Source organism: Tetrao urogallus (assembly GCF_951394365.1).
Source record: "Tetrao urogallus genome assembly, chromosome: 10".
NCBI lineage: Eukaryota > Metazoa > Chordata > Aves > Galliformes > Phasianidae > Tetrao > Tetrao urogallus.
Genome location: NC_136823.1, coordinates 12,175,780 through 12,193,308, shown reverse-complemented (window position 1 = coordinate 12,193,308; position 17,529 = coordinate 12,175,780). Strand labels below are relative to the sequence as shown.

The 17,529-nt window shown below is 37.7% G+C and overlaps 1 protein-coding gene across 1 annotated transcript in view; it reads left to right on the top strand.

The window, feature by feature from the left end:
* Window positions 1-9,258: 9,258 nt before the first annotated feature.
* Window positions 9,259-17,529, top strand: part of CFAP20DC (CFAP20 domain containing) — a gene marked incomplete at both ends in the record, with an annotated part of 56,488 nt that continues 48,217 nt past the window's right edge. The window contains 4 exons of the mRNA XM_079540484.1: window positions 9,259-9,279; window positions 11,145-11,234; window positions 11,709-11,802; window positions 13,746-13,818. Coding sequence (XP_079396610.1) covers window positions 9,259-9,279; window positions 11,145-11,234; window positions 11,709-11,802; window positions 13,746-13,818 — 278 coding nt within the window. The remainder of the gene's footprint in view (window positions 9,280-11,144; window positions 11,235-11,708; window positions 11,803-13,745; window positions 13,819-17,529) is intronic.

The following is a 17,529-nucleotide window of genomic DNA, read 5'->3' as shown; positions in this document are numbered from 1 at the left end:
TATAGAAGATATTAGACAAAGTCTCCTTCTACACTGTAAAGTTGAAACAAATAGCCATTACCAGCACAATTCGGGGTGTTTAAAGACTGTAACTGTTGTAAAGCACCTTAGCAAGTGAAAAGAGAACTTCCTTCACTGTAATATAACTGCCGAACAAACACAAATTGCTTCAATATTACAGCAAAACACGGCACGTTGTCAGTTTTCCCGTACGCCTTCACTGCTGCTGTGTAACTAATGAATTGCTCTGAAGGAATGGAGGTCATTAGCACACACACTGCACAAAGCTGATGGTTCTTTGAGTTTAAAGAAATGTACTGCTTTTTTTCAGATGTAATCTTCTTTTTTTCTTTTTCATCTGTAAACAGATTCCAGTTGCCCCCATACAAAACCCAAAAAAAGCAAAAAAAGAGGAACAAATCAACTCTTTCAAGCCCTATGCTAACCGCCTCCATGCATCCAAGAGCCCTGGCTAACTAGGTTGGTAATCTTATTAAATACACCTTCATGATTTTCATGCTTTAAAAGCCTGCTCTGAAGTAAAATTTGGCCAACTGATCGCATGCGGTGGATTCTTATAAAGCCTGGCACAACATCAGTAGTCTATTTTCCAATTTCAGGTATTAGTTCCTGAGTACTCAATGCTTTCTGGAGTGGTGCAGCACATTTATTTCACAGAACAAACGCAACTTTTTGTATTCTTCATGAACAGGATTAGTCTGGTGAAAGTGGGATACCAAAGCCTTTGATCTCATCTCAGCACCATCCATTGTGCTGTAAAGAAAAGAGGCACGCAGGACGAACAGCTCCACAGCTTTCCCACCTCCACGCAGCTGCATCTCAAGTTTCTGAACCTGAATATCAAGGCTGTAGAGAGGGGAGGAAAAACTGGTGAAAGTTTGATCTTGTGAGTCTCAACAGAAAGTAATCCAGCTTGCTTTTCATAACTTTTCCCAGACCTCAAATACGGATTTCTGTTGATGAAGTATTTGTGGGACTTAGGAAAATAGGTTGTGAACTGGTTCTCACTTGGAGCGTAACCAAAAACTGGCTTCTCCAAATTGTTGTTTTCTGAACTGAAGACATTACTCCACATTTCTAAAAGCCACAAGCCAATGGAGAGATCACATATATTTCTCTCTTTCAAATTACATTATTCTGTACTGGAAATTCAGAGAAAGCCAGAATAGTTAATTAGTGAATTCCACTTTTTAACAGTAATTGTACCAGAAGACAAACGTACAAACAAAAAGTAGATAAAATGAAAAGTACAAGTACACTCTGCTTGAAGAATCTCTGAATATTTTCAGAGATTCGCAGCGTGGATACAATGGCAACTACACAGGTAAATAAGCCTGCATGACATAATCTTGGCAAACACGCATAAGGAAGGTTACTGGCTAGAGAGGAATGCTCAAGGGAAACGAAGATAGGGCTGGCATTGGGGCAAACATGCCTCAGCTCCATGGCAGCTGTTACCAAGTGAAGGCTAAGCAGGCCACAGGGCACACAGCGTGACCCTTCTCTGTAAGTCAAGAATGGCAAGAAGGATTTACAGAAAATTTCATAGAAAGCCACGGTGTCTTCTTTCTCACCTTAACTAGTACACAGCTCCCAAAACGCGACATGGACTACAGAATGAACTAGAATGAACTAGAAAGACAAGGGACTGCCCTACAACGTGAACTTTCTGTCTAAAAAGGCATGTAATAGAACAACAGAATACAGATCAGACCGGCAAATGGTCATTAGAGGTGAAAGGGAGCTTTGCACAGGAGGGAGGCCACCTGGCATACATCAGCTGGCAGGCTGCTCCGAGTGTGAGCAATAGTATGCAATAAGGAAAAGTCATGAATGGATGAAGGAAATTACAGTATTATTCCTGTTGATACAAAGCCAAGTTATGCCAGTGGGGGTCCTTTAAAAATGGCTGGGTTTAATATCACACATCAAAACCTAGTGCATGTTGAACACTGTCCAAAATTAAATCAATTCAGTTCCCAGCATGACACTACTGACATGTTAGTATTTTAATTTAGGACTGAAGATCTAACCACACCTTGAGTTTAGAGCATTTACAGTAAGAATTGTCTGTATGTTCCAATTCACTGCTCTAAGACACAGTAAAAATCTATCCGCTGGAATACATTGTAATGTGTACAGGTTTCAGCTCAGAAAATTGAAGGGTAGCATTTGAAGGTAAACAGATCTGAGCTCTCACAGTTCTCTCCACATTATTAGTCAACCACTTGCTGAACACTCGCCACGCATTTTCAGGGCTTCAGTAGATACACTCTGCACAGAGGCCTAAAACATGTGATCAAAGAGAAATACATAACCCAGAAGCTCAAACAACAACAGAAGATGATCTAAAGATTTGACTCTAAAGAAGTCAATATAACAAAGATCCTGATTTTCTAACCATTAGTTGCACAGTATTCCCACATTAACATACTTTCAAATTAAACCCTGGAGTACACAAGGACTGGGTCATAGAAGGGCTAAGTTTAATGACAAGGTTCCTTGCTGAGTTTACACTACCTGCAGTTTTTGAGTGATAGGGTGTACCAAATATATATTAATACATATATATGCAAATATACATATATTTATACACACACACTTTTTTTTTTTTTTTTTCCAGTCGAACTGAAATAAGCAGGAATTTCTTCTTTCCCTCATAATACCTCTGAAATATTTTCTCCAGCAGCTGGCAAAGGGAATTTTGGACTTGCACAGCCCAGCACTGCCCAGAGCTGGCAGGAAGCTGCTCCCACAGCTTTCACTCACAGCTGGCTGCCCCATAAACCTTTACAACCTCTGTCTCTCCAGCCTGAACCCTGTTTTTTAACTCAAATTTCTCAGCTCCTCCAGCTATATGCCTGTCACAAAGGTTTCAGGCTTTTTAGATATAGAGTTATGTGTAAAAAAATTCAGGACAATTTCTAGTTAAACTGCATAAAACGAACAACATAGATTCTGTTGTCTACAGAACTTCTCAAGGTTTTAACCTTTCTCTTGCTATTATATTTCTTTTGTCCTTGTTCTATTAGCTGCTTTTATTTAATAACTTGTAGCTCAGTTTCTAGCATTACTGTTTTCCTTATCTCCAATACCCAAGAACTTTAAGCAGTCTAATCCAGCATATGACAAACTACACTGGATGTGTTTTCTTTGAAAATCCCAAGGTAAATCGAGAAAGTTTAAAAAAAAAAAAACCAACAAAAAAAAAAAAACAACAACAACTTATAATTGATTTAACTCATTCCCTTCCTTGACAAAGCCAGGAGAGTACCTCTCAGGAGCAACGAAAGACAGTGACAGGACAAGGTGGGAATGGCTTTAAACTAAAAGGGGATATTTAGATTATGTTAGGAAGAAATTCTGTACTCAGAAGGCAGTGAGGCTGTGGCACAGCTGCCCAGAGCTGTGGGTGCCCATCCCTGGAGGTGCTCAAGGCCATGCATGGGGCCCTGGGCAGCCTGAGCTGGTGGGGCAGCCAGCCCACTGCACAGGGTTGGAGCTCTATGGTCTTTAATGTCCCCTCCAACCTGAGCCATTCTATGATTCTGTGAACAGGGTGAAGGTGGGCTGAGACACTGCCCAACAATCTGGTGGCTCGGCACCTTAATTCCATGTGTGACCTTCATCCGCCGTGACAGGTCACAGAGTCCTCAACAATCATTCCTTACAGAAACCTGAAGACACACTTTAAGAAAAAGGCATTCTGTTACTTTTTGTGAAAAGGCTGCAAAGTTCCACAAGGAAACACTGTAATCAAAAGAGCAGTCATTCCAAGGAGCACTGTTGTTTAACAAATATCTCGTTCTGTAATCCTAGATCAAATTGGTCTCCTGACACCTTCTTCCTACAGGTCTTTGAAGCCATCAAGAAATCTTATTTTTGACAAAAGCTTAAAACTAACGGGGCTGTCCTTACCTCCTTTTAAACTGAAGAAACAGAAGTTAATTAATTTCTTAAAAAACAGGGGTAGGGATGTGGCTTCCCACATTCTTCTCAAAAAAAAAAAAACAAAAAACAAAAAACAAAAAAAAAAACAAAAACACGAGTTAGTCTTTTAGATTAAGTGGCCAAAGAGCTTTGCCAGGAGATTTCTTGGTCACATTTATGCTTCACCGCTTCACGTGGCCGCCACGCACCCTGAGGGACACAAACGTCACCCCGCCAGGGCCCGTCGCAGCCCTCAGTCTGCATGATTACCCAGTTCTTTGTGGGTATCGCTTGTGGGTTTCGCTCTGTGGGAAAAAGCCTTGCGGGCGGCCCGCAACGAACAAGAACGCTCGGCTCCGCGCAGCTAACGGCCGCCAGCCGCGGCCCAGTCAGCGAGAAAGCCGCATCCCGCCCGCCGCCATTTTAAACGCGCCCATCCCCGCCCAGCCGCCCGCCTTCCCCGTAGGAGCGGCCTACCCTCCCAAGCCGCCCTCGCCCAGGTGAGACCCGGCCGGAGCTGAGCTCCGCGAGCCGAGCGACCCCGGCCCCGGCGGCGGGGGTGTGGCGGAGTGGGAGGGCCGAGACGGCGGAGGCGCGGGGGAGCGGCACGGCGTCAACGCTGTTGTGGCACCAGGGGCTGTGCGGGCTTGGTGCGTTTAAGCTCTGCTGCTGACATAGGGACGCTGGTAGTCTTGCTGTAGTTTATTAATGGTCTTTCTCCCCGTTTATTACGTTAACTTGTGTGTTGAGAAAATGTATTGCCGTGTTGCAAACCCAGCTTTAAATATTCAATATGTGAAATTCATTCGTCTAGAAGATGGTAAAACCCTTCAGCAGTGATGAACTGCTCTCCGTGGTGTGTCCCAGCCTGCCATAAATCAGCGCTGGCTTTGGGCCCGTGATGGTGAGCTGTGTGGATCAGCAGGGCTGGCTCTCAGCACTGTTCCTTGCCAAAAGCAGTGGGCTTAGGGCATTTTTCAGTGCAGGTTAGTGGTAGGTGTGCCTTAACTTTGCCTTACACTTTTGTCTTTGGAATAGAAAAATAAACACAGATTTTTCAATTCTGGGACACTGATCAGAAAAAATAGTCATATGTTTGTGCACGTGGTCCCTTTAAAGTCAAGGGACTGGCTGTGACTAGGAAGGTTTTTCTGTTGTCTCACTGTCTGCTTTGGGGTTACAGCAGTACTCAGCAATCAGTAATATAAAGAAACCCAGAGGTCTGCTTACTGTTTGTTTAAAGTGTTGGAAGAAGGAAAAAAAATATATATAAGTATTCCCTAGAACTTTTGCCAGATCCTGAGTGGTTCATAAGAAAAAAAAGGATTTGGGGCTATTTGGACTGCTGCTGCTTCATTTTTGGTTTGGGAAACATTGTGAAACTATCAAAGTCAGTGTACAGATCAAGACCTCATGACATAAATCCTGATAGGAATCTGTTCTTCCAAAGATAAATATATTTCATTGTTACATAACTTTATAAACTACATTCCTGATCGTTTGTTGACTGATACTTAAAGCCCCTATTTCCAATTGAACAAACATACATGGTTCAGGGTAATAGAAAGTAATCATGATCGGTGAAAGAAACATATGGAGCTGCTGAACCACAGCATTCTACAGAGACGTCATTAAGAGCCTATTTATTTGAAAAATACACAAAAAGTAGAGGACTTATATTAAGATGCCATATAGTCCCTCTTTTTTCAAAAATAATCCCTCTGGATTTCAAGTAAGCCCTCTTTACACATTTAGGCTTTATAAAGAGTAGGAGAAGGAACAATGAAAAAAAGGAAAATACTGCAACTATCAGTTTTCCAACCTATTCTAAAGCGTAGTTTGCTTTAACTAAAAGACAACATATTTAAGGCATCATCAAAGCGCCTCTTTAATATTATCACTGTAATTAATTACACTGTAAATAAGTAATTCACTTAGTATTTTTAGTAGCTATCAATCTTAGTAGCAAAGGTATTCTCTAATCTTCTTTTGCAGTAACTTCATGGAAACTGGGAACTAACAAGTAATATGTGATCAAAAATATCTCACTTGCAGTCTTCTGTGTCTGTATGAAAAGCAAGCTGACATTTCCCTGATGCATTCGCAGTAATCAGCTTTGTACTGTAAATGAGTTGTCCCAACACAACTATTTACCAACTTTGGATCTAATTCACCTTTAGCTGAAGTTACAAAGAGCCATGTCATTTTGAATTTGAGTTAGGAGGCTTTTCTAAATCTGTTCAAAATATATTCTGCAAATTAATAATTAACTAGCATATACGTGTGTCCGTTCAAAAAACAACTGCTTTGGTGAAAAATGTTAAGCCATATTTTAAGCAATATGCTTTATTTGATGACTTGAATATTAAAGATTTCTAGTTGTGAGATTTGTAGTCCCACAGTAAGTGCTCTTTGCCTCACAGATTTTTTGCATTTTTATTACCACTGCACTTTGCACTTACTGTTATCTCTTTGTATATATTTCTGTGCTTTCTGTGATCCATTGAAAGTCTTTATCTGATCATGTTCTCTACCTTTTCTTAAGCACATCATCTCAACTTTTCTGTTCAGGCACGTTTTCTCCACTTAAACTTAAAAATGATCAGCATAAGGGTCTTACTGTGATATTTGCATGTCTCCATTGTGTTTTACCAGTGCACGCACACTCTTTTGTGCTCAGAGCCAACCAAGAACTATTTCCATTCAATACACCGTGGAGATGAATTAGCACGATGTCAAGCCAAAGCTAATAAGCAATGCTGAGAGACAAAGTGTATTAGTACAGCATTGAACCCAATATATCAACATGGCTTCCACCTACCTTGCACTTCACACAAAGCACTTTGCACCTATTTTCAAAACTGCAGGCTGTGCTGTTGGTGGATTGGGTTCTGTGAAAAACACATTATGAGAAAACAGTGAAGAAAATAAAGAATTACTTTCCATATCTTCTGTGTAATTCTAAATACAGCAGTACGTGCGTACGCTGCAGCTTCCTGCCCTGCCTTCCCTCCTGAAAGGTGCTGTGCTAAGGAGGATGGAACTCGGCCCCTTCATAATGCATGCTAATATTTCTTCCAAAATATACAGTATGACTACAGTCAGCAGAAGATTTCTGACCACAATAACATTGGTAGTAATCTCTCAGAGACAAGCTGTTCTGTTCAGTCCTAGGACTTCATACGTTACATTCAGTGACTCAGACCTAAATAAATGTGAGGAATCCTGGTATATTGTTTTTCCCTGGGGTATAATAAGGCATGGCAGAGCCACAGAATACATAAGGGTTATGTTAGATGCATGATGCCTGGCCAAACTGGAACTGAGTTTTAAAGCAACAGTCAAAGTAAAGGATTTGCTCCAAGGAAAAATAGTGTCTTCCTTTGTACCTCCTTTGCTCAATAATATCTATAGCCTAGGAGGCCAAGGCTTCCCATTTTCCCTTCACCAGCAGTCCTTCACATTTAGCTCTGGCAAAGCGAATCGAAATGGTAGGTCACTAAGATTAGTTCCTCAGTGTCGTTACTTCTCAGTAAGACATGCATAATGGAATTTTGAGTAGTTTGGCCTTGCCCAAGGCTTGTAGGTTACTGCAAAGATAAGACTGCCAAAAAAAAAAAATAGTGATTTCCCAAACAATCTCTATGTATGCAAAATGAGTACATACAGAAGGAATAATACTTGTTCTAGAAATGCTTCCACATTTCTAAGCTATTAGTTTAATGTAGTCATTCTTAAAGGAAAAAAAATATATTTTTTATCTGGAAATTTTAGATAAAAATTATGTAAAAAAGCAGAATAATGCAACTTGTTTGTTGGATGTGTGGTGACAGTATTAAAGTAACGCAGTCAGAATACTTACTGGTTTTTGATAGGCTCGTCACAACTTCTGTGTTTTCTAAATTTCATTTTATTCCTAATCAAAAGGTTGAAAATGAACTGATGTTTCTGGCAGCAGCATGAAATAAGTTTCTAATTTCTGATTTTTCTTTCCATTTTTATTTCATTTAGCATTAAGACTTACAATAATTGCCCCTGGTTAAAATAGAATGCTGTTTAATATTAACAGATTTCATCGTATTTCCTAAGCGAACAGTGATATACTTTCTGAAATAGAATGCTGTTCCAATTCCTCAACTGTTTGAATTGTTTATGAAGTCGCTGAATTCCTAATCTATTTGCAGTCATCTGACATTTTATAATATTGTAAACATTTTGTCACTTTCTGGTTGTGAGAGCTCAGCACTGTAACTAAAGTGTTCTTGAGAAGTGATTCTTATATTCTCTTGGTCAGCATATCATTGTTTTGATCTGTTAAAAAAGAATTTCAGGCTCTGAAGAACTCCAGAAAGTGAAACTAATTCTGTAAGTACTCTGTGCTGCAGTGAGGTACATAACCAAGTTACATCAAATGAGCTAGAGGCACCGTCTTGTGAAATGCTGCTTTCTGTGTGTTGATGAGCATTCTGTTTCCACAGGAAAAGCGCCTGTTACCTCTTGTGAGTGGTTCTACCTGTTCTTTAAGACAGACTTTTATGTTCAGGGTCCCTTCGCTTTCTGCTGACTTCAGGTGAAATTGCAGATACTCAGCATGATCAAACAGAGAAGTGGGAGGCTTCCTTACCAATCCCTTCACTTTCTACTCCTCTGATTCTCCAACTGCTGGCATCCCTTAACTCTGTTGACATTAGCAGCTCTCAGAATAGCCAACAAGTGCTCAGTTTGAGCCGTAGACTAATCATCCTCAAAGGAGACTGCTGAGTTTGAAAGAAAGATAATTTTGCCTAAGAAGTCCCTGCCAAAGATCTCTAGATGGAGTGGTTTCTATTGCAGCTGTTCTGTATGACTGTTTTCCTGTATTAAATGTTGAGCCCCTCTTAATGGAGTTCTGATGTTTTCCAGTGAGCACTGGTTATCAAGGAATAATTTTTAAAACTGTGTATGAGAGGTTATTTTCACACATTTTTAAAGCATGAAGCTTCATTGTTAAAAATAACAGCTAATGATAAAATTAGTGTTTTAACTTGGAATGTAAGGAAAGGCAGCATTAAGCAGCCAATGTATAAAAAAGTATTATCTCTGGTAGCCCCGTAGCCTTCCTATGTGGCTGATTTTCTTCTCTTGGAAAATATTCAAGAGCAGTATTCATATCTTTTACAGTAATTGTGGTTTTTTGCGTTCGGATTTTTTTCATGTCAAATCCTGTACAAAGTTTTTATTTTTTTATTTGCAGGGTAATGAGTGTCTTTACTGATCGAAAACCTGAAGTTGTTTTTTTTTTTGCTGTGAAAGCTAGAAAACTGGAAAATGTTCAAAAATCAGTATCAGGTAAAACAGAAATAGTTTTATTTTGTACCCTCATTCATTTCATCTTTGAGAGAACTCAATTAAAATGGCTTATTTGCAAGAAGAGGAAAAGTCCAGACAAATGTTTTATCTAGTTTAACTGTTCAGTATTTTTACAGAAATGTTATGAAATAGTGGGCGCCTGCTGGTGCTATCAGGTCTGAAATAGACACCAATGGAGATAGCAGCAGTTTCTTATCTGCTTCTTTCCATATGGGCCAGAGAGGGTCCATCTCCTCCCACCCAGTCCATAACCCAAACTAGCATTTCAGAATCAGTCATGCAGTCTGTCTCAGCTTTATTTGGTATTCCTGCCCTGCAGGACTGTACTCCCCAAAAGATGCCTCCTACTGCCCCATCAGTTTCTTGCATAACTCTCCCAACCACCCATGAGATCCAGCCATCCATCACAGCACTGTCAGTAACTTCTGTCAGCTCCTCACATCAGTGCTTGTTATGTTCAGCATTCTCTCACGTCACATCCGATAGTTTTCTATGTCCTTTTCAGTCAGTTTAACTGAAGCAGGGTCTGCAAGGGCTGCAACATTACCAAGATGTGTATGTTTACATTTTGGACAAAACTCCACTTGTTTATAAAGATTTGCTACAGACATACACTAGTTGGCAGATAACTGTTTTTTCTAACTTTCTGACAGCTTGAGCTGATAGTCCTTAAATATGTCTGATAACATTCACATCAATAATTCATCATATATTTTAATTTTTTTTCATCCATTTTGAATATAAAATATGTATATTAAAGATGCTGTTTATGGAATGCCTTTTTAAATCTCCTTAGAACTTAGTTTAGTCACTGGGGTTTAGCTGCCACTTGGGGGGGGGGAAACAGGATGGAAATCTATAGACAGTGCAGAGTTTATGTTCCCTGAAAGCATAATTTTAGCATTTATTTTGTTGGCAGGACTGCTCACCTCTCTTGCTCATACTGACTTCTGTACGATTGTTTGGGCAGCTGAGCATAAGGAGCATTGGGAAGTACTTGCAGCTAAGAATTAGAAGGGAGAGACGACAGTTGTAGAGATTCATTGTGTCAAAGGCACTGCTGAAAAAACGTTGATCAAATGCTGATCGTAGTCTGAGTCCATCAGAAAATATTTTCTATGACTTGTAGCATGAAAAAAAGCAGATAATTCCCTAAGAGCTGCTATAGCCTGTTTCCCTAAACGTGCATGGTTAGAATGTTTGCTGTCTAATAGGGCATGTGCTCAATGTAAGGAGTTTTTATCTGGCAGAGGTAACCATAATCTCTTTCCCATATTATTTCTCTAGTTCCAAATAAAGGCTGCAGCAAAGTGCTGCTTTTATCTGTATGCAGTGATCCTGTTAGCATCTGTCTCCTATCAGGTCACTTAATTCAGCCCAGAAATTTTTTATGCATTTTATGAACTGCTCTATCAAATCAAGCTGGAATTTAGTATCTACTAGTAATGTTATAGGGAGATGTCTTTGACGTACTTACATGTGTAGACAGAACCAGCATGACTAAATTAGTTTTCTTAGGAAATTGGACAAAACATGAAATATACAAGGGATTTTTTAACATTTAGAAGTTTTAAATCTCTATTAGGAGAGTTGTAGCAATAAAGCATATTTAAGTATAAGCGGCCAATCTCCAGCATCCTCTCAGAATTTTTACAATAGATTTGCTTTTTAGATCCTCTAGTAAATACATGTATTGTTATTAATGCACTTGTCTGACTGATCAGTAATACTGAGCATAGTAACAGACCGTTGTGGGGTGGGATTGGTCCTTATATTCTTGATCAGTGATGATGCTCTGCTGAATATTTGAGTCAATTACGCATCCTTAAACCATTTTATCATAGGGTGGCCCATCTGTTGAAATATTCAGTGCTCAAGGCAAAAACCCAGGGGCAAAATGGAGGATTTTTGGTAATCCATCAGCTATTCGGAAAGTAAGTTTTTAATGAAATTTATAAATGTTACAGTAAGGAATTTAGGAAAAGGTAGTGAGAGTTTTAACCTGACTGTGGAGTTGCCACAATTCTGCCATATAAGCAGTCATAATTAGTCATAACTAGTACTTTATTCCTGTTTGCAGACTGTGTTTGTTGCAGTGTAATCTTACAGTTCAAATATTTAAAAAGGACTGATTTTAAAAGTAATTTTACTATTCTATACCTAATGGATTGAGTTAGTCCTACTAGATTGTGTTAGTCAGCACTGTTTGTTCATAATATGAGCAAGGAAATGACAGATTTTGATGTATTGCATTACAACCATCATCTCTGAACTATCATACTTGCTGTGCTATGTCTTACACTGAATTCTGCTGCTGTATTTAACTAAAGAACAGCACGTTGGCGATATGGTTGATTGTAAGGTGAAGTATTATAATGCTGATAATTATTTATTGTTCTTTTTTGTAGGAATACGATAAAGAAACAAAGGGCTTTGTTTTTGTACTTGAAGGAAGCAGTCAATTAAACAGAATGCAGCTACCAAAGGAAACCAGACAAACTCGTAAGTATCAAAGAATGAAATATCTGTGGTGCTGTTCTGATTATCAAAGTGGTTATCTTGAAATGTAATACTTTATTCTCCCTTCATTTGGGTTTAATTCAGTATTAACAAAGTGTTTTTTCATCAACTTCCTGGGAGATCAGCTACAATTAAGTAGAGGGCAGAGAAAATGCCCTATTGAAGCTCTTTACGGAAGGTGCTTGGTCCCATTCACGTTGTCCTTGTTCACCTGCATTTGTTTCTGTATCTGATCCTGCTACACACTGATGTCCAGCAAACTAGTTGTGATGCAGTTGGAAAAGGTAGATAAGCTTTAGGAGTATGGAGAACTGTGTTGAAACACTTTTTCCACTTCAATTTGACTAATAAAAGATGTCATCACAATATATAAATTATCTATTAACTGAATCACCTTGTTGTGACTTTTCACTCAAAAAGGAATCCCAAAAAGCAGCATGAATAATGCTGTATTTTTATATATTCTATATTCCTTATTCAAGTATGTCTTTGTTATCGAGTCAAAGTTCTTAGCACACCAAATTATAGTCAAGTATGTTGCATTTCAAGAGATAGATCTGCTTGTTAAAATCAAAATCATTATATTCAGTGGACAAAAAGCGATTATCTTAACTCATGCCTTAAATTCCACTGCAAAGCGTTGTACCTTAGAAGGCTTATAGCAGTGCTCTATGCTGGTTTAGATTTAACCACTTGATTTTGAAGAAAAATTGAGATGGTGATTTTACTTGAGTGAAACAGGAATCTTCTAATACACTTCTCATGCACACTATGCAATTACCAATTTATACTATTTATCTCAAACTTACATAAAAATAATGAGAAATTGTTTAGTTTGGTCATGCATTAAAGCTTTGAAAAGTAATCTGATTTTCATGGAAGAACTTTAGTATTACTTTCAGTATCATAGATATTAGACTAATGTATCCTTCTGGGAAATCCAACTTTAATTTGTCCATTGCCAATATTAAAATAAACTATTACTGTCTAAAATGAGGATTGAGAATTACTGTTGTGGATGATCACAGCTAAGAATAGTTTGGTTTTAAATTAACTTCAGCTAGCACTGTGGTACCATAGTCAAATTCCCATCGTGTGCCAGTTTTGTCTGTTTCTCTCTTCAGGTATGTGCCTGAAGTGTTTCATTTTTATCAAATACATGGTCTCCAAGTTGTAGTGCAATCTAGCAATACTCTAAAATAAAATACATTAAGTATATAAATACAATTTGAAATCTTAAGCTGTCACTTCAGCATTCTTTAGAAGAAAAAACATTGCTGTTGAATATTCCAAGGCAATGAACACCAGTATTTACCCTCCCTGATGAAGTAGTTAATAAAAAAACCGCAACATTCAATTCACACAACTTTATACTTTGTTTTCCTTTAAATTCTAAGATTCACAGAAACCTGAGAGTTTTCTTGCATTGCCACAGTTAAGTCTCCATTGAATGTTACTGTAATAAACTGGATTTGTAGTCAAGGTTGGGGTTGTTTTTTTTGTTTGTTTGTTTTTTTAAGAGTCATTTAAGAAAGATTTTAGAAAGTGTGAATTGTCAAAAATGTAAAAGGAAACTTCACATGACTTTAAGATAATCTTGATATGAATGTATTACTTTATTTTGCGATTAATACAGGATTTTTGACGTCCACATGCTCTTGGAATGCAATGTAGAATTGTCATTAGCAAATAAGTTCCTTGTATTTCATGAGAATTCCTGTGAAACTACAGATGAGACCTTTAAAACAACACTTTCACTGCAATTTTAATTGGCTTTTTTTTTTTTTTAATGTTCATGCATTTCATTAACCTAGAAAAATGGATCTTGCAGAAGCATCACTACAGAACAGCACTGCAGTTCTTGATGGTGAAATATGATGCATGCACAGAGGACATTTTTGATTTTTTTTTTTCCCCGTTTCTAGTGGGACTGATTCAACCATTCCTGACACTTCAGATTTCGGTGCCATTGGGACAAGACTTCTCCACTGAGTTACTGTAAGATGCATAATATTTCCTTGAACATTTAATGTAAAGTGGATGCCTGATTGCAGCCGTTAATTGTAATGGCAGATTTTCCATTAAAGCACAGTGACTTATCAAGTCAATAAGAAGTAATTAAGCTAATGAGATCATTATTTCTTGGATATTTGAACTGCTGACATTCCTATGAAGATGGAAAAAAAAAAAAACTTGAAATTAAGAACAAAGATGGTAAAATTCTGAAGAAATGGGACGCGAATTTATTGAACGAAATACTGGCTCACATAGATCTCCTGAAAATTCATCTAAAAAAAATTATAATACCTATTCCCAGGGTCCTTTGCTTCATGGCAAAATATATGTATATTCTGATAATTGGATCAACAAAAGAAATATTATGCCATTAGAAGCCCTGCTAGTATAGATAGGTTAAATGATACATAATTAAGCTGAGTAAACTCAATGGTGAATTTTATTTTTGTTTGTCTTTCTGTACTTTTTTTGTTCTTTGATGAATTTCCTGTTTGTAGTTCTAGTTACACTTCCTGCTCCTCTGGTTTTAATTGCTGTATCACTTTGAAAAGTGAGTAGCAAAAAGGATTAAATAAACAAGATATGTCATGCAGAAAACAGGAACCAAGTACACAGATTTGCTTCTCACAGGCTTTCTACAGACAGATGGTAGAGGCTTAGTGCCAGGTTTGTGAACATTTCTTTAGATTGCTTGTGGTTTTGTACGGGGTTTGGTTCTGTTAAGGTTCTGCTGCTCACCTACACCTCTTACCAAGAACTTCACTTTTCTTCCACTTCTTTTCCCCATCACTTGCTTTTATGTTTAAATAACTGTGAGAATTCCAATTTTCTACCACTCATTCCATCTTTGTCTGCCCTTTCTCTTTTGAGCTCATATCTTAGTTCTCTCCTCTTATGTGCATTGCATTTACCATCTATACTGCTGAAATAATCCCTTTTAATATATCTTCATAGTTGTTGGGGTTTTTTTCCTACAAAAGAATAAATACTAATTTAGTGCTGCTTCACTACTTAATTATGTTATGATAAAATTGTGCTTGTTCTGATAATTACTGAAGTATACCAATGCATTTAAAGTAAATGAAGCTTCCTAAAGGTGTATACACAGAAGATAAAAATTTATTTGAAAAAATTAATGTGTTGCATTGGAAATCAGCTGTAATTTATTGATGTGCCAATAAACTATGCAAAGTCTTGCAAAAAAGACACTGCATTTCATGCTGACAGACTCCTGGTAGTCCTACCACTAATAATAGATGACTACCATTCACTTTTTTTTTTTTCTAATATTTTGAAATAAATCTTTGGCTCATTTGTGGAATAACGCTTTTCCTTCTTTGAGTTTCATGGTTCAAGGTGGATTCTTACATATTCCAACTATTTACTACTGAATCTTTGAATAGCTCCACATGAAAATTTGTAGATGCTGCTTGCTATATTACATCTACTCTAAGTAGAGAAAACAAAAACCACACTTCGCCAGGTTTTAAGAATCGTACATGCAACGCTCCATGCAACATTTCTTCACCTCCCATTCTGCATAGATAGAAATAGCTATGAATTTAGTTTGAGCATCATCCTCTTCTGGATTTTATTTAGTGATTCACCAGCAAACAATTTCTGCAAGGCCATTTATCTCTGCTGGCATCAGTGGAGCTCATCCTTCCAACTTGCTCCTATGAACTGGTCAGGTGAGATTCCTGTCATAAATACTAAACGTACAAACAACTGTTTCAGTTATCTGTCTTGCTTGTTGTTTGGAAAAAAAAATAAGCAGAAATGTAGATATGTTGTTATGGGGCATTAATAGATGAATATCACCACATGAACAATCTATGTATCAATCTGCTTAACGGATATGTAAAATAAATTGTGAATTAAAAATCTGGTGAAGCACAATAAAATCCAAACCATGGTGATGAGCATTTTATGCATGCAGCCTTTTTGAAGCAAATAATAGCAAAGCTATTAGTAATTCTGGGTATAGCCATCTGCTGTAAATACAGTAGCTGGTTGTTAAACCCTCAGCATTACAGATTTTGCTACCTTTCTGAAATGCAGAAGTAACTCAGTGTTTGGAAAATATTTGTGCATAAAAGAAAACAGCATCTGGTTGAGTTAGTATTCTTGGTTTAGTTCCCAATATATGGACATGTGCAGGTGCTAGCACTTCTGCTTGGCATCTCTTCAAGCACAAATACATTCGTTCTTCTTAAAGTACTCTAATGCCAGTCATTTGTTATACTTCATTTTTTACAGGTTTGTTTTATATGTTCTATGTCATATGAAATTAGTAAGTTACATAGTAAGTTTCACAGCAAAGGAGTAGAGCTTCTAATGTGAGAAAATAGACTTCTACATTGTCCCATTGCTATCCCAACAAAAGAAAATACAGAGAAAAGTGGAGTTGTCTGAAGCACGAACAAGAATATGAGCTCAATTTCTGGTTACATACTGAAGTGCTACATAGGCTTGTATGCATCCTTGCAATTCTCCCTACCTTTTCTCTTCCCCAGGTTCTTTTATAGAGTGTGTGGGAATAACATTTACTAATTTATTTTGAAAGTAGATTGTTAAAAGTCAACATTGATAATGTTACTTTTAAACACACAAAGATTTACAATAGGAGTGTTTGTGAACTTCAAAATCTATTGACTTACCAGGCTAGTTTGTGCTGACAGGACAAATTTAGAGTCTGTTGAATTATCCTGATGCTGCATAGAGGTCAGTTTAAGAGAGAATGTGTTTGACAAAAAAGAGAAGTTTCTCAATTCTGCATTTGGGCATCCAGTCAGGATAGAAGTATGCAATAATAAATTGTTTCAGCTTGTATGTATTAAAAAACAGAGCTGAACACATTTCTAACTCATTCCTGTCAAAATACTCTGCAGAGAAAGCCAATATCATAATCTGTTATGGAGAGGATTCTTTGTGAATAACAGTTTGGATACAGAACTGTGTTGTGATGGAAGGAAAGTGTTCTTGTCTACATGCTAATAAATATTTACTGAGTAGAGGTCAGTCCCCTTTATAGTACCACCTCATTCTGGGTAGCAACTTGGAAGAAGGTAGGAATGAAATTTGCCAGGGGTACCAAAAGCTAACAACTATCCAACTGTTATATAGATATACATGTCTTTTCCCACATTGGCAAGAAAAGTAAACTCAACTGAAGGCTTATCAATACCACTTCAGATCTTTCAGATTACATGGCAAGTTTTGTGTTTGTTTTTTTTTTTTTTTTTTCCTTCCTTGTTTTCCTTCATCTGATATCATTAGTGGAATTACTCCCACAACTGGTTCCTCCCTGATTCTTGACAGCTTTCTTCTCAATTCGCTGTAGTTACATAGAGATACTAGGGTTTGTTTCCCTTATTTTCTCCTCACAACCATGAGTCATTAGGAAAAATATAAGAAAATGCTGCAGCCATTCACAGAATCGGATAGTGGTTGAATGTGGAAGAAGCCTCCAGAGACTGTCTAGTCCAGGTTACAGGTCTCAGCAAGGATGAGGAGTCCACAGAGAATCTGAGCAATCTGTTCCAGTGCTCAGTCACTGTTACAGTACTTTTTATTTCTATTTATATAAACCTTCCATACTGATGGGATTATTTCACTCCACGTGCAGGACTTACATTCTGCAATTTAAAGTTGAGAGTCTGTATTTTAAATTTGATCCCTCTTTTTTTAAAA